The 18,379-nt window shown below is 43.5% G+C and overlaps 1 protein-coding gene across 4 annotated transcripts in view; it reads right to left on the bottom strand.

The window, feature by feature from the left end:
• Positions 1-18,379, bottom strand: part of Ica1 (islet cell autoantigen 1) — a 135,863-nt gene that overhangs the window by 13,410 nt on the left and 104,074 nt on the right. For all 4 annotated transcript variants that reach the window (XM_013122683.3, XM_040728552.1, XM_013122682.3 and 1 more), the window contains exons 9-12: positions 14,008-14,105; positions 12,276-12,328; positions 9,586-9,648; positions 9,451-9,489 (exon numbers count right to left, since the gene is read on the bottom strand). In XM_013122683.3, coding sequence (XP_012978137.1) covers positions 9,451-9,489; positions 9,586-9,648; positions 12,276-12,328; positions 14,008-14,105 — 253 coding nt within the window. The remainder of the gene's footprint in view (positions 1-9,450; positions 9,490-9,585; positions 9,649-12,275; positions 12,329-14,007; positions 14,106-18,379) is intronic.

Below are 18,379 nucleotides of genomic sequence, written 5' to 3'. Positions count from 1 at the left end.
CAGGAACAACTGTCATGGGGGCTAGGCTGGGACAAACCGAATGATGGCCAGACATAAGAAAAGGTAATCAGAATAGAAATGTATCCCATGACACTTCATTAACAGATTTCAGAAACAGATTTTGAATTCTATCTTCCCTTGTCCCCGTTCTTCCAAAGCAAATCCAGTTTTGAGCATTATTAGAATTGCAATGAAATATTTTACACACACACACACACACACACACACACACACACACACACACACACACACGCACTATCTAGGGCTTGTGTTTTCCCTCAACATAAAAGCAGATCTGACAAAACATTCCCCAGGTCTGAAACGGAGCCAGGACTGGAAGCTGTTGGTGATCTTAGCTCCTTGTTTGTAAGGCTTCCCAAATCTTCCCACACAAACCCTCAATCCATGCTGCCTGGGCTGGAGCAGCAAGCAAACCATGTGGCAGCCTGTCTTGCCACCCAAGCTGGGGAGAAACCTCACCACGCCCTGGCCCAGGGGAGTATGTCAGGAGAGCATCAACACCCAAGACAGATGTCTCTTCAACAACAGCAGCAAGAAGTAAGGAAAGGTGGGTCTGCTTGCCTAAGAGGAGCCGTCAGAGAGTGACGGGGAGGGAGGTCGGAAGTCCAGGTCTGATGCAGGGGGTTCACCTCGTGCGCCTCAGACATAAGCACTGACAGGTGTCAATGAGCCCTAGACCTAGGGGAGTCCAGGTCCAACCCACCTTCAGTAGACCGTCACCCTCTGAGGCTCCAATGAGTCATCTCTGAGGTTACAGTAGACACCATAGCCTGCTTGGAATGTCAGGAACCTGGGAATACTACACCAAGTCATCAGTCCAGATGGCTACAAAGAGAGAACCATTCTCCTAGATGAACACTGACCAAACACTGAACATTATTTACAAGGAAAATAGGGACATGACTCTCATAAATCCCATGGAAAGCCCCTATTTTAAGAACCAAGGGCTGAGGGATGTATTAAGTGTTGCTTTGTTTGTGGGATCTAATTGCCACTTGCAAACTGAAACATTTCTTATTATAAGCCATGAAGCAAAGGAAAACATCATGGTTCCTATGTTTTTCTGAGCAACACTGAAATTCTGATGACCATGACAAGTGAGACGATCAGGTTATTGTTTTAAATAAAGCTTCTTTCTGTTCTTTTGCTGGATCTGTTTTTACCCACATTACATAAAGATCTAGAGATTAAGGGGATTTTTTTATGAACTCAGCAGACTGGCTATAAATCAGGGATGGGGAAAGTCTAGTAACTCATATTGCTGTGGTTTTAAAATAGTGGCAAAACATCACTTTAATCAGACAAGTGCCTAATTTAAGCATTTTTATTGTTTATGTTATCAAAGACATATGTTTCTAGACAGACATAGCCTGTAGGCATACTAGGTGAAAAAGACAGCAACTTGGTTCTGTGAAGAGGTTTCTCTGAGGAGCCACCAGGCTGGGCAGGTAGGTAAGGCAGGCAGAGAGTACACTACAGCTGCTCTCCTGTACCCAGCCTACAGGAAGAAGCTTGAAGAACAGCACCCGCAAAGTATCAGGTGTGGCCCTTAACACAGGAATTTACTGATGAATTCTCTCTTTCAGTCTTTCCCAGACTCGTCCTCTTAACCTGCGGTTACAAGCCTCTGTACTTCCTATTTCCTGGTGACAATGGAGTACCCGAACCATTTCTCCTGGTTTCTTTTGGGCCTGGTTGAAGCCATATGATTACCGAGCCAAACCCATGTTAAGTGACACCTATTCAGTGGGACCTTAAGTGAATCTTTTAGCAAGACCTGTTCCTTTGACAGTCATTTCATTTTGATCTATTTCGGAAGCCAGGCTTGGGGAGGTGTTGCTGGGATCCCCCAAAGGTCACAGAGGACATCAGAACTACAGACCATAAACATGGAGTCCTCTACACATAAGCCAATTATAAAACTTCCATTTCATGTTTAGCGTTCAGGTTTCATGTCTTGGTATTTAGCGTAGATGTCAGTGGCTTCTGCTAACTGGCAGCCTTTCCTTTCCTTCAGGTGTTTTTCCTTGAGAAGCACTTTCCCTCTGTGATCCTGGTGAGATGCCCTCAGCAGACCGTATCACCCGCCGCCACTCCGGGGTGAGTGTGTGTGTGTGTGTGTGTGTGTGAGTGAGTGTGTGTGTATGTGTGTGAGTGTGTGTGAGTGAGTGTGTGTGTGAGTGTGTGTGAGTATGTGTGTGAGTGTGAGTGTATGTGTGTGAGTGTGTGAGTATGTGTGTGAGTGTGAGTATGTGTGTGAGTGTATGTGTGTGAGTGTGTGAGTGTGTGTGAGTGAGTGTGTGTGTGAGTGTGTGAGTGAGTGTGAGTGAGTGTGTGTGAGTGTGAGTATGTGTGTGAGTGTATGTGTGTGAGTGTGTGTGAATGAGTGTGTGAGTGAGTGTGAGTGTGTGTGAGTGTATGTGTGAGTGTGTGAGTGTGTGTGAGTATGTGTGTGTGAGTGTATGTGTGAGTGTATTGTGTGAGTGTGTGTGTGTGTGTGTGTGTGTGTGTGTGTGTCTGAGCAGGTTGAAGTTCTCCATCTCTCAGGCCACAGTGACTGACCAGGGGAATGACACGTGCTACAGACTTCCCTGTATTTGCTCTAAGAAAGGTGGATGGAAAAAGACCCATCTTTCTTTGGGATTCTCTGATCCAAAGAAGTAAATCAGAGGCTGTTAGTGAAAACAAAGCCAATATCCTGAGGAAAATGACCTAAAGAGCCAGAAAGGGAATTTTGACAGCACTCAGCCAGCCCCTGGGTCTCGCTTGAACCAATGAACTGCTCAACACCCTCAGTTACATGGCCACGTGCATTTCAAACCTAACCCTTTTCAACATAGGCTTCTGTCCTTATAAGCAAGTGAATCTTTACCTACCAAACTCAGGCATGGTAGTCACAGAACTGAGAAAATGTCCTCTGGGGTCAGTTATGGATTCAGGTTTTACCTCTACTGAAGTTCACCATTGAATGTGGTCTATTATTTAGCATTCTGCTTACTTCTCTGTTTTAAAATTTATTATTACAAAATTGCAGAGAAGAAAAGCTGTAAATAAAAAAGTCATCACACCCTGGCTATTAAATAGTTAAAGCAGGCTGCACAGTGAACCGTGCTCTTGTAAGAGAACTTATTATGTAGCTAAAAGCAAGGAAATTGGCACTGACTTGAACCATAAAACACAGAAACCTCCCGATTATTACACTGATAATTAAGATGCCTGAAATTACTATGCATAACTTGTCAGAGAAACTTAATTACAAGCCCAAATGGACTGGTTTAGGTCCATAACCAGACAAGTTGGGACTTGAGAAGTTGAGCTTGTCAGTAGGCCCAGGAGAACTGAGCTCCTCTTATCTTCTTTGAAAACAGTGCCACTCAACCAGAGACAAAGAAAACCACGGAGATGCCATAATGTCCTTGGGAGAAGCCTGGTCAGAATGTCCACCCACGAAGACCAACAAAGACTGCTACCGCGTTGTGGGCCACAACTTCCTTTGGCTTAGAGTCTCCAAAGGCTGTCTCCAATCCAAGTTCTCCAACTCCTGACCACAAATTCTTATCTTATCCTTTGTGGTTGCACACTGGTAAGGCGGCTGCAGCTCCAGGAGACGGCTCCTACCCTGCACCTTTGCGGACGCCAACGGTGAGATCACTCCTTGTTCAAAAACTTGCGCATGCTCCTTGGGACAGCTCAAGCATAAAGCGGTACCTCTCCCAATGGTGGCACAAGGGATCTCCACATGCTCTGCCAGTACTGAAGTGCCACTGGGCCACCTAACAATGCTGCCTCCTGGGAAGCCCATAATTTAGCCAAGGTACCCTGTTTAATACTGATTTACTGCCTGGGAATTTGTTATTTGATCTCAATGAGAAGAACCACTATTTACTTATTTACCAAAGAGATCTTAGAAACTATTTCCTTAAAGTCATTTTACAGATGAGGAAAAATAGACTCAGGTTAGATTACCCATCCAAATTCATGTGATTTATTAGTTACAGACGGTCTGGCCTGGGAGCCTTGACTCACAAATCAGTGTTTTCTCTGTAGAAGACAATTGCCTTTCCTTCAGAACTTAGGAAGACCCCCCCCACACACACACATATGCTGACAGAGAATTGATTGAGATCTCACACACAAACTAATATAAGAAGGGGTTTTGTGAACACGTGAGGCTTTTCTATGGGCAGAATGCTCTTCGAATACCATGCAGACAGAGAGGCAGAATGGCCAAGGAAACCCGAAACACTCTATATGCCTGCCTTGTTCAACACTCAGAAATAAGAAGCCTGGGGCCTGGGAAACATTCCCTAGAGGAACTGGTCCTGAACTGGTGAGTTCTAGCTTGTAAGAGCTCGAATGTGGAGGAAACTTGAGTTTAGGCAGAGCGTGGAGAACTGGCCACAGCTGGTTCAGATAGCGCTTTTGAAGTCATACAGGAGTTTCATGACCTCAGCATAAATTAGGGGCACAGAAGATGGAAATAACTACACAGACAGAAAAAACGAGAGCACAGAACAAGAAATAGAGAAATGTCACTTGATTTACCTTCACCTGTGTGAAACAGGAAGACGGGCTGCTCTGGGTTTCTCCCTGTTCCCCATACCCCACATAATGACTAATCTTAAAGGCCACAGGCCTGCAGTGCCTCTAAAACCCCAAACACCAACACTACTCTCCTGTCACCCAAAGGACAGAGGGGGAGGATGGCAGAAAACCACCCGACACACCATCTAAACAGAAAAACATTTCTTCGGGCTCTGCTAACAGATTGTTCTTGTTTGGAATTCTCCCTTGTTTGAAAAACTCCCTTCAGGTTTAAAAATAATAATAAATAAAAATCCCAACCGACAGGGGCTGGGTTGGGGGTGGGGGTGAGGAGCCAAATGTGCTTTCTGAAAAAACAAAAGAATAACCTAAGAATGCCAGACCTGAGTTGGCATACACAGAAATCCTGATTGCTAAAACCCCATGCTAAACTCTAGTATTAGAGATTAACAACTAACCTCTCTCACAACAGGGTTAGACCAAGTCTTTCAGAATCTCTATAGGAACAATTCCATGTAGAGCACACTACTACACGATTCTGAAAATGTATCATTTATTTGGTTTTGTTAAGCAGAGTTTCATGTGGACTGCACTGGTTTAAACTTGTTATGCAGCCAAAGTTGGCTTTGAACAACCTGAACTTTAATTCTCTACCTCCAGAGTGTTGGGATTACAGGTTTGCTGACACACTCCTGCTTTCAGTATTTTATTTTAAAAGTGTACTACTGTTGGGCTGTGTGTATGTGGGGGGTGGCTCAGTGGTAGAGCGCTTGCCTAACATGTGTAAAGAAAAAGTATATGATGATTTCATGGGGTGACCCAGGTCACCAGCATTTCCCAGAATGCTGAGGGGGAGGAGGAGTGTATGAGAGCAGATAAGGAATTTAGCACTTAGTCACTGTGTCTCCTGAGGCAAAGCAATCAGATCTCTCATTTGACTATAAGCATGACTTATAGTCAGGTGACAATTCAGTGACCCAGGAAAAGCTAGGCACCGTAGGATAACACATGACTGTTATGGGCTAAAGGTTCTCACCTAGACCTCTGTTAGCTGCTGAATGGCCTGTCGTCATTATATCTGGCCAGAATTTAGAAACACAGGCAGTAACAGAGGAAGAAGACTAACACGTGTTTGTAATAAGGACAATAGTTTTGTTTTGTGTTTTTGGTAAAGGCCTCTGCTTTCCATGGCATCTTTTCGCTCAGTAGTATGCTATTTGGGGGGAGGCTCCAACTTGAGGCACAAAGATTTCTACACGCTGTAATTCATGAATGAAGGTCACGTATCGTGTGTGGCATATGGTGACTTTCAACGTCTCAGGTTGTCACTCGTTTTTTTACTAAAATAGTTTTATACTCTGTGGTCAAGCATTGGTTTTCTATTACTTTATCATTTATCAGAAGAAGGCAGAGCTGGGGCTAGAACTCCCAAGTCTTATAAAGTGAGCCGTCCTTGGATTAAGTGCTTTTATTTCTTCCCATCTAATGTTTTGCGTATTATAACCAGCATTAATCCAGAACTTAGGAGGCAGTTTTTAAATGGCATGCATTTTGAAGTGAACAGAGCAGTGGGCATTTTTTTTCTTTAGTCACCACAAGTTCTCCATGTGTTGAGAGCCTCTTTATACTTGTGGTTTTAGAGCTGACACCACCTTGTGGAATGAAAACATGGAAGAGGCAGAGAGTGGACAGCCCCCCCCCCCACCAAAGGGCTCTACGGGACAGTACTGATAAAGGGACAGGGTGATGGGGAACATCTGCAACTCCATCTTTCTGACAGAGAACTAGTACTTGTATTAGGGAAGAGCACATTCAGCCTCATCTTTAGACCTAGAAGCAATGGGGCATGAAACTTGCTCTCAATACGTAAATGTCAATCTTCATCCAATGGGCCCTGGCATACTCGGGAGCCGGCAAAGGCCAGCAGACATAATAGGTGATGCATTCCCGGTTCAGTTCTCTGAAGAAATTCTGGCTCTGGGGCTAAGGTTGTAGCAGTCTATCAATTAAAAAAAAACTTTCTATAAAGCCCTGCATCTTTTTTACCCCTTATAAAGGGAGAGGAAGCAAGCACATGGACTCCCATTTTCTGTGCCTGAGCACAAAAGCTTCAGGAGGATGGGGGTGGAGGAGGGGCACTTTGTTGTCAAAATGGAGTGTGTGCCTGTGTGCAGAAATGGGGTGAGCTCTTAAAATATAATATCTTATTATCTTATATACTAGTGCAAACGTACTACCTATTCAAAAATCACGTCTACTAAAATAATAAACTTAAGAGTTGTAAACAAAGAAACAACATAAACGAGATGCTGGGGTTGAAAGGAATATCAATCCATCAAAATAGGATGGTGCATGCGTATAATTATGAAAACAGTAAACGTTAAAATAGGATGGTGCATGCATATAATTATGAAAACAGTAAACGTTAAGAGTTGTGGAAACTGGGTGGTAGATACTTAGGGCTTGTTATGCTATTCTCATGTCATTTTGGTAAGATTAGAATACTTCAGTACTCCAAAATAATTTATAAAGGATATTTTCTATTCCATTAAAATGTTTTATTCTTAAATCTGAGGGGGGAAAGTCCCTACAAAAATGGGGGTTATGTATGGCAACCCATACTAACTCTTTACTTATTCATTTCATTACTTGGTATGGCTTTGTAAGTGATATTTTATTTGTAATCTAACAAATAAAACTTGCCTGAAGATCAGAGGGCAGAGCTAAGCCAGTAGTTAGCCACACACTCACTCACTCACACACACACACACACACACACACACACACACACACACTAAGTCACTAGTCAGCCATAGAGGACAGGCAGTGGCGGCCACACCTTCAATCCCAGCACTTGGGAGACAGAGGCAGACGGATCTCTGTGAGTTCAAGGGCAACCTGGGCTTCACGAAATTCAATCAGTCTAAAAGAGAAACATCTGACACCTTTGATCCCAGCACGGGGGGGATGACACACCTTTAATCCCAGCACTAGTGAGAATATAAGGCAGGAGCTCAGCGCAGTGCAGCCTGAGGTTTGGTGGAGAGCAGTCTGCAGACACTCTGAGGATAGGACTGCTTCTGCTTTGGTCTGTGCCTTGGTATAGGTAAGAGGTCTCTAGTGGCTTGGCTGCTTTGCTTTTCTGATCTTCTGCTTGAAACCCAATATCTGTCTCTGGGCTTTTATTATTCATGCTACAGGTCTCTAGTTTATTAATCTCACATGACTTTGATGAAATATTGCATAGCATGATGCCCTCAGTAAGACATTAATAAGGCATGGAGACTCCCGCCTTTGGGTCTATATTCCCAAGGCCTGGGAAGTTCATGGCAAAACTGTGATGACTGTATTGTTACAAGATTATTTTTCTCTAATACTTTGTGGATTCAGCCCATACCTTGATGCTGGGGCTTGTGGGTCTTTTTGTTTGTTTGTTTGAGACAGGGCTTCTCTGTGGAACTTTGAAGCCTGTCTTGGAACTCTGTTCTGTAGTCCAGGCTTGCCTCAAACTCACAGAGATCTACCTGCCTCTGCCTCCCCAGTGCTGGGATTAAAGTTGTGCACCACCCCTGCCCAGCTTAACATTGAGTTTTCACTTGACAAGACTGAGAGACACTTAGGAGATGATTAAGTACACCTCTAGGAGTATCTGTGTTTCAGAGGAAACTAGACCATGTGGGCTTTGCCTAACCAAGTTGACCTACTGATAGAGTCAAATTTTAAGTAGACAATTGGGAGGTGGTGGAACCATGGAAGGACTGAGTTGGAGGAAGTGGCTGGCTGGGGGCGTGCCTTGATGCTGGTTCCTTCCTGTTAATCTGCTTTCGGGCTTCTATGAGGCGAGCAGCTTTTTTCCACCTTGCCCTTCCTCCGTGATGTTTCCAACTTGCCACAGAGTTAAAAAGCCAGCAGACCATGGACTGGACCCATGAGCCACGATAAATCTTTCTTCCTTCAAACTCTTCTCTCAAGCATCTGTCACAACAACACACAGTCTAGAAGGTTAAGTTCAGACTGAGTTGAACCTGGTTAACTGAGGTCCACAGGGTGGCTTGGGTCAGCTTCTCTGCTGTAAGAAACTGGTATAATCAAGGCAGAATGCCAATCTTCAGGTCAAGGGATGGTCTGATGTTTGGCTCAGAGTCTCGGGGGCATTTTGGACTCTTCTTAAATCATTAAAAGGAAACCTTTGTTTGGATGAAAAAGCAAAGGCTAGGATTACGCTAAAACTATTCAGTTTTCTTAGGCCACTCAGTACCATAAGTATCGTCTAAATACAGGATTCTGGGCTCTCTTTTAGGTGGATATTTAGTAGTCAGCATAAGATATCCAAGTCTGGTTTATTAAGTTTCAATGAACATACGGCATAGTATACCATCTAGAGAAAATTGCTAATTCCTCCTTTCTCTAGGAGTCATCATTCCAAGAGAATCCCTGCACCAGAAACGACAAAATAGCCTTTTATAGTTTATTTCCATTCCTGATGGTTACCTGGAGAGGCTGCTGTGTTTGGTTCCATTTTATAGGCAAGAACACCTGGGGCTTACAGAGTTTGTATATGAAGCAAATTACTCAAGATCATGGACGGGAGGATCAAAATTCAAAATCCACATGTAACTCATTTGGAAAGTTACATTTTCTCTAACAACATAGTACCTTTGTTATAATTTTCAGATTAAAGGCATTGTCTAATTAAACAATAATAACATATATATTATGTATTGCTTGAGCATAAGTAAGGTAATTTATAATGGATGCTACCTAAAATTTTGTTTATGACTAGAAAGCTATTAAGAAGGTAACTATTGAATTTTCTTCCACCAAAAAAGAGAGAACTTTAAAATTTAATCGAATTATAAAGTTCAAAGAATATATAAATCTTACCTTCTACAGGTTTCATATCTAATAGTTCATCTATTGGTCCTTAAGAGAGGAGAAAGAAAATAAATTATCAGCTAGTTCCATTTCCTTTGGAGTTTGAGTAAATTATTAAAAGTGGGAAGTCTGCCTTTAGATTACCTGAGCATGCATCAGGTGCGGAGCTTTTGTCTCTAGAAGACAAGATACTTTTCCCATCTTCAGCTGAAATACAACATACGTAGTTAGTTATGACCAGCCCACAGCAGTACATTTTTATATACTGTGTGTGAGGTAAAGTACACTGTCAGAAAGGATAAACAATCTAGACTCTCATACAAAGCAGTGGTCCTCAGTTTACCTTTCACTGCAGCTGCTGGCTCTCAGTGAACTTAAATTTGGAATTGCAAGTTAATTAATTAAATTTAAATTCCAAATATCCAATGAATCTCTTGTTTGGCAGATAACTTACACAATATTTTACTATACTGATCTATTTTCCACCCATGGAAAAGTGAATGACTGAAGTAATCGATTATTACTTGGTATCACTAACAAATTTTAACCATATGGGCCTGGCTAAATGAAAAACGGAATATTGAATTCTCAATAAAGGATCATTTTTTTAAAGACTGCAAACCTTGTATTCGCTAATTCCGAGGAAAGTTGCAGAGACAATAAAAAGACCAGTGGATGCTAAGGGCATGGGTAAGGAGGTGAGTAGGTGGTGACAGAGGCTTGGAAGCAGCTAATATTTTGCATGACACTTTAATGGAAGAAACAGGTCATTTCATATTTATAATACCCATCGGATATAGAACACTAGAAGTGAATGCTATGTCAGCTGTGGACTTGGGGTGGTAAAGGGTGTTTCTGTTTAGGCTCATTGGTTATACAAACGCCGCGCTGGTATAGGACATTGATAGTGACGAGTAGCATACGTGGGGGCAAAGGCACATGGGAAACCTCTGTGCCTTGAACTCGGTTATGCTGTGAACTAACTGTGGCTCACAATAAGCAATAACTAAGCAATAACACGTGGGTAGACATGCATGCGCACACACGTGATAGGACAGCCTCAACCTCAGTTTGGTCATATGTTCACCAGACCTTCTATAAGGTTCCAGAATAAAGGACAGATGCCACTTCGTCATAGTGGATTCACAATCTCAAAATATTATGCAAATATCACACCCAGTTAAATTATACAAGGAAAGAGGAAAACTGGCATTCTCTTTTCTATAGTCACATACTGTACAAATCTGTATAAGTCATATAGGTTTGAAGCTTTTATATGAATATAATAAATCAGAGTTCACACTTTTCTGAAGAACTAAGTATGTTCTACTCTGTGACCTTGATTCCCATACAACATTGATGGTTTAATGCCATAGGTTCACAGAGGGGCATGGAGGCTGGCATTCTAGATCAATCCAGACAGCTCTTCTAGGGTGACAAAATCAGGCTCCGCCTCTCCACTACTAACTTTTCCTCAGACTCTAGAATGTTGCTTTTCTGATGTCACCTGTTTCATCCTGGCTCATTCCTTTGTGCAGGCTCTATCTTTTCCTGTGACAAGTCTTACAAGAGCAATTGGCTTTAGCTTGTTCCCCTGATTCCCTCAATTAAGTGAGGCCCCCGTAACACACACCCAGAGTGCGGCCCTTCTCCTGGGTAACTCTCACCAACATTGTAACAGCTGGAGATGGGAGCAGTTGCCACCATCTGCTTCTCCTGTGGGCTGCGAGCCTCATTCCAGGAAGGTCTGGCTGTGTGTGGTGGGTAGTGTTAGCTGGTGCAGCTCTCTGCCACAGAAGCAGTGCTATTAAACATCTCAGAAGTAAAAATCATCTGAAGATGACCTTTAATTTCTTTCCAATGCTCTTTTTGCCTCTGCCTCCCAAGCACAGATGTATTTTAGAGGCATGTATCACCCACACCTACCTGGTTTTTTATTTCCTATTTTCTACTGAAAGGCAGACTGAAAATAGAAAAGGAAGGAGTAAAGGGGGGGATGAGGGTGTGTCAAGTGGTTGGAAAAGTAGGAAGGAAGAAGAATGAAGCAGAAGGAAAGTTCTAGGAGTTGCTTAACATGTCTTCTTTCCTGGGCAGGCTTCCCTAGCCTCACTCAAGGCAGGGAAGATGCGAGTGTGTCCCAGGGAGGGCCTGTGACTTTTGTTATGAACATAACATCTTTAGTGACCTATATAATGTAAACCACCTTTCTGTCTATGAAGATTTTAACTCCTGGTGAAGGGTTCAGCATTGTGACATATCGATTTTACCATGATTTCCCACACTCTGTATCTTTCTGGTAAGGAACCAACAAAAAAATCTGGCAGCAGGGCAGGAGCTGGAGGCAGCAGAATGCCACATCAGAGTGCCACCTCCCAAGGTGCAGAGCCCCCTCCTAAGGCAGGCTTCAGTTTACCTTGAGGGAACTGGCACCACTCCCTAATGTGGTCCTTGGATTCACTTGGAAGGGCAAAGCCTGAGCTCTCCTGTCTCCAGCAGTGAGGAACGCCCACAAATCACCCCAGGCCTCACCCAGGATGTGATATTAAGATTGCATCAAGACCCGGAGCTAGGGCTACTCAGAGCAGTTTGGGAATCTGAGGGTGCTGACATCACGCAAGATGGCAGTTTCTGATTCAAACTACACGAAGTCTCTTGGCACTGCTAAAGGGCGGACATCACTGACATCTAGACTACAGGAAGCAAGTCAATAGAGTCTTTTCTTAAGACGGCAAAGAAAGCAGCCAAGAGGTAAATTTACCAAAAAGAGAAACAAGTTGGTGGTTGTACATTACAGTAGGGTCTCTGAAGCAATTTAAATAGAAATTAAAACTTACCCTGACAAGTGGAAGATTCTTTGTGCTGGTTCTCATCCTCCAAAGAAATTAACCTTAAAATAAAAGGAAGGCCGAGTTACACACTTCTGCAAATTCATATTTATGGTATAGCTGTGTGTGTGGTGCAACATCTATTCCTTCACTTTCAACAACCCACCCCTCCCCCCACACAACAGGGGTAGGGGAAGAGAGAGGGAGATACAGAGAGGCATCTATGTTCTCAGGAAGAAACAGCACCACTTGCTTTTTGCAACATTCTACAGCATCTTCATCCATGAGCATGGCTTCACCAGACATCCTGATGGGCAGTTAGGGATAACTGCCATGCAGTCACATAGCTACCTACCACTGTGAAAGGCTATCGAAAGGGATGGCTAGGCAATGCTTAACCCTGACTGCTGGTACTAAAGGAGAGGCTGAACTACACAGAAGGCTGAGGGCAAGGTCACCCCCAAACCCACAGACATACCTGCTCATCAGAATAGGCCAGTCCCAGGACTGTACAGATCCTTCACCACGCTTACGCTCACTTGGTGCTTCCTAGCTTATATCTGCTATGTCTGAACAAAATTCCTCCTAATTTTTCTCTTTTCACTGTCAATTTAAAATAGTGACTGGTGAGCGCTCAAGAAGAAGTGTTAAGATTTGAGAAAACTGAATTTGTGAAAGTCAACACGTCAAGAAAGTCCTGTGTAGTTATCTTCTAGTGCTTTCTTTGGACTGCATTCACTTACACGATCCAAAGTTCTGCGGGACTTACTCTGGTGCGGCCTCTCATGGGGTTCCCAGAGTACTGTACCTTCCCCAAGCCTCAATCCATCCTCTAACAATGTGTGCATGGGTAAAGCGATTACACAGAGGATTAGTGTGTGAAGGGGCTCCATGGAGAGCACCTATATTGGCCAGCAGGCAGCAGGCAGTCACTAGATGCCCTTGCCAGGAAGCCATTGTGCAGAACCACACCGCAGCCTATAGTCTGTTCAACTATGAAAACTTGTCTATGTTCTGCACCAGAGAAATGTTTTAGGGTTTTCTTAAAAATTAAAAAGGGGATAATGTTGGGAGCAAATATTTCTATGGCACTAAAAACGTCCAAAAGTGTCTTAGAACTACATTGAAAATGTCGGCTTGTCTAGCCACAAGGCTGTCATCTAGATTTTGGAGGTGTGTGGACAGGGAATAATAGGATGGGGAATAATGGGTTCCTGTGCTTTCCTGGGTCAGTCAGTCCAGAGCAACTGCATTCCACAGGCTGCTCATCTCCGTAGACAATGCCACACTGCAAATTCGCCGAGTTTCTAAAGGATGGAAGGGGAGACATGGAGGCAGGGGAGCCACTTCCTGTACTCTGGGCTAGCCTCTGCTTCAGAGAGGAGAGCGGAAAGGAAAGCCTGAGAGCAGTGAGAGGAAAAAGCCACAATCCCACTCATTTTTAGACTACACGCATGGCTAAACAATTGCATAAACCGTAGACTTCTAGATGAGAAAAGGTGTGTGTGGGGGGGTCCCGTCTAGGATGTGACTGTCGATGACAATGGTCACAAACCAGAAAGGACATGGCGCACAGGACACCTGCCTTTCCAGACTCTAAGCCCCTCACAAGGCAGGAGGGTGGTGAGGACATGGTGACCCCTGTGTGTCGGTGGCGTCTCCTGGGCTTGGCTATGTGTACTGCACTACCCTTACCTGTGAGAAGGACGCATGCATCAAGATGAAGGGCCCCCGAACTTACTGCCTCGGCTCCTGCGACGCAGCCTCCGGGTTTTCCCTCCGCGGCGTGTTCTTTTTCCCTTCCTTCTCAACTAGCTTTTTCATGGGGTCTTGTAAGCTCTTCATCATAAGCCACAGACAGAAAGAAAGAAATAGGAACACAAGAGAATGTTAAAGAAAAGTCATCAGTAAAAACATCCCCCTGCCACAACCACACCCGGGGCCGGAGGTTGTGCAGCTCAAGAGGACACAGGTGAAATTGTCCAGGGTAAGGCAACAATGTTCTCCACAGACCCCAGAACTACAGCCTACAAGGGAGGGTTGATTTGCCACTGATTTATGTTTCCCATTTGGGGATAAGTTATTCAGAAAAGGCCTTTTGGTCACTGTGAGCTTCACTTTCCAAGGACAGCACGTGGCTAAGACGGACACTGTTGTGCCTGAAGCACACACTCGGATATAGCAAAGGCTTCCCTGCTGCCACCCGAGCTGAGACAACTGCATCTTATTTTAATTGTGTTTGCTATCTTGCAATGTAAAAGCCAGTTTAAAAAAAATAGTGAATAACAAAAATCTATTTTTTTTAGAAAAAAAAAACCAAAATAGCATCTTAACTTATTTTGACAGCTTAACGCCCACGGAGGGACAGAGCAGGTGCCTCCCCAAGTCTTTGTAGATTAAAAACAGGCAATAGCCATTTTTTTGTTTGTTTTGGTTGGCACATCATTTGCTAGAGTTACTGTTTTCAAAGTTCATTAAATATTTAAGGGAAGTTTTTGTTTTAAAGAAGCAAGTCCTTACAAACTGCACACCAACAGCAGAGATCCAGAAAGAGAAAGCAAACATTTCTTTAACAATGAATAAAGACGTACACAGAACGACTTCTATTTTGGGCCCTAGCTAAAACACAAACCTACCAACACAACAGGAGTATCTCAAGATTTTTATCCTTCTTACATTCTCAGAACTATTAAAGTCCAGGCTCTTATCTGCTGGGCCTCCCTGGCGTTTCTACCCTCATGCCTGTGTTCATTTCTCCACTATGACACGCAGAGGGAGGCAGGCCGGCTTCAGGGCCAGTGCAGATTGATTAGCGATGGCTGCCTGGAGGCCTGGGAGAAGATACTCACTAAGGCTGTGTCCAGGCAAAGCATAGCTAAGGTTGACTTTGGAGTCTGCCCCGGACACCAGATGGATACTGGTGTTACATCCCCAACTGCCAGCCTAGTTTCACTCCCCATGCTGAGTAATTTTCCTAAAATACCCATGTCATCATACTACCCTTGTTGTCAAGAATTTATAATAGTTCCTTATTTTTCTCCATGCCTCTCTGCTTGATTTTAAGTAATCTAAAAACGCGATGCTTCCTTCCCTCGCTCCGGCTGCTTCTCCTTATCTGCAAACCATGCACTTTCTATTCAGTTGGAGCTGGCTCCTCGGGGTCCCCAGCTCGCTTATTGTTCCCGTCCAATCTTTGTTCTCCCTACTTGTTCACCCTCAGAAATCTGGAGTCCTTTCAAAGCCACAATCAATTACTGCTGCTTCCACACAACTTCACCGGGCACTCCAGATTTAAGAATATCCTTTTATGCTAAGTTGCATTTACAGTCTGACTATGGTATGTGTACCTTCTTAACCAACATCGTGTATAAAAGTAGGTTAGAGCTGAAAAATATAAAACGTATTTTCCATGTTGTGAACATTTAATATTAAATTAAAATATATGAGTGTACATTCACTCACCAATATTCTAATGTCCTATCAAGGTTTTAAACTTTTTTTTAATGCATTGATATCTTTTGTACATGGGGGTATGGGTATGCCTGGGCGCATTTGTGTAGGGCAGAGGACAACTGAAAGAAGCAGTTCTCTCTTTCCACCCCATGGGTTCCAGGGATCAAACTCACCCTGTCAAGCTTGGCAGCCAGTGCCTTTACTTGTGAGCCATCCCGCTAACCCCAGGTCTCTTCACTGAGTCTTCGTCCCTTGATTTAAGCTCTGAAGTATTTTATTGCATAAAGCCTGTCTGCGCAGCATTGCCATTATCTTTAATGACTCCCTGCTTCTGGACATTAAATCGGTACATTCGTTCAACTAATGGTTTTTGAGTGTCTACCATGTGTAAGATTTTGTTTGGGATATTTCGGATACTGGGGAAAAGAAAAATTGTCAGCAAGTGATGTGCCCAGACAGATCATTTAAACAAGGAGACAGAAAATGATCAGATCATTATTTCAGTGAATGGGATGTCCTCTCTTGGAGATGGCAGTCATGAACAACTTGGAAAAGAAGAAGCCAAGTCATGTACAACTTGGTGAGAAGAGAAGCTTGAATACCAAGGCCCAAAGGTCCGAACAGCTTGTCCTGTGTGAAGAAACCACTGGGGCTGCGATGTCATTGGCAAGAGTGTAAGTCTTAGCAGACGCACTGATGTGGCCAGCAGTGCCTCACAGGGAGGACATTTCTTTACTCGCTTGTCCACACTGGCCATTTCGCTTCCTTTGTTCCCTCAAACTTTTGTGCTCTGTTTCCCTAATGCATGACAACTACGCACAATACATGGTCATTGGCTGCAGCCCGGGCTAGGAGGGGGAAAATGCCACAAGGGACAGGATTAGAACAAATGGCACAATGGATCTGGACAGTGCTCTAGATGGTTTTGCCTTATACACCCAAACGTGCAGTAAAAGCAGTGTGAAAATGTGTGGGTATGCTGTCTGTTGGAAATGTGCAACCCAAAGTGCAAGTTCATCTGATGTCAAGGGCAATTTATTTTTCAATACATTTGCCAATCAAGGCAACACACACACACACACACACACACACACACACACACACACACACACACACACACACTCTAAGAGAAGCTTTATTCTCCATAGAATGGTTCAGCTCTGATCAGAGTGAAGGCAGGAGTATTTTCAGCCAATGTTCTGATGGCTCCCAGGACTCACTTTCAGATCCTATGACACTTGTCCAGGCCTCCTGGTTCGCTCAATTATCTTCTCATTGTGTTTCCTTTTTGTCAATCAACATTGGGCAGCCCGTGGACATGTCTGCTTCAGTGGGCTGCGTCTAGCTGCCACAGCCCTTGTCGAAAGCCCCAAGATGCCCTTGACAGTTCCATGGTTATCATCCCTCCTGTCTCCAGCCCACCTCCCCTCCTGACCACACTTGAGCAGCTCTCAGACAATCCCATTGTAATGTAAACCACTCACTGCTTCTTTGCAAGCCCTTCCCCTGTTGGGCCATTAGCAGGGACTCAATTGTTGGCTCCCTGTCACCACAGTCACACTTAAGACACTATTGTGCTTTCCCAACAGAATGGCCGCAGCTCCAATTGCTACTTTAATCACTATTAATAATTCCTGTGACAATTGCTCTTCTCTTCCTTCATTACTATTGTCCTTATGATAATTTAGTTTCTGCAGCTTGGGAAGTGCTAAATATGTAGGTTGAAATTTCTATGTATATAATGCCAATAATAATAGATCTATTTAGCTAAGAAATTTAAAGGTTCAGGGGAATACTATGAAAAGATTTATAAAACCACAGGAAAAATTAACAGGATGCACATCAGCTTATTTATTTGCTTTGAGAATTTTGAATGGAGGAAAATATTGTGTTCACACGCACATCAGCTTATCTGAGATACAGAATTCAAACATTTCTAAAGTTGTAAGTCAAAGACTTACAATATATTCAGAGAGTTATATACTCACCAGCATGGTCAGTTTTAGAACAATGAAATGGGCAAGTCTAAAGTAGGACTTGTAGATCACACAACGTGAAATCAAACAGACAAAAGGCAGAGCCACACAAAAAGCTTGTTTCTTAGGAAAGACGGCGTATGCTGAGAGAAAGAGATGAAAAGAAAGTTTTCGGGTTCACGCATGTCCCAGTCTCACCTGAAAATTAGTTTCTGGTGTGACTGTCCCATGCACGGCATTCTGTAGGATGGAGGAAAACTCTCTTGCCTCAACCAGGGACCAAGGGGAGTGGGTAAATGGCTAAGGGAGTTAGGGGTTTGGAAGGTTGGAAATGAATTTTTCAGATTATTTTGAAGTCCACAATTTAGAATAAAACAAAAACAAAAAAACAAAAAAACAAAACAAAACAAAACAAAAACAAACCACTTGACGCTTTAGCCTCTGCAGAAGTCCGGAGCGACAGCATTTTCTGAATGACATGAACACATGCTCAGGCAAAATGAACACAAGAGCTCCAGGGGCTGTGTGTGAAGAGGCAACCATCAGACAGAACTATTTCCAACTGCTGGCTGATGGGAGCCACATTTAAATCCATGGCCAGAATTGAAAACTCCAAAGCATTCTTCTGCTTCTAAACCTCAACCGCTCTGTCCTTCACTCAGACTGTCTGTGGAGATCACTGCA

Source organism: Mesocricetus auratus, unplaced genomic scaffold (genome assembly GCF_017639785.1).
Source record: "Mesocricetus auratus isolate SY011 unplaced genomic scaffold, BCM_Maur_2.0 Super-Scaffold_100019, whole genome shotgun sequence".
Lineage (NCBI taxonomy): Eukaryota > Metazoa > Chordata > Mammalia > Rodentia > Cricetidae > Mesocricetus > Mesocricetus auratus.
Note: the sequence above shows the minus strand (reverse complement) of the source record. Positions and strands in the feature narration are given on the sequence as shown.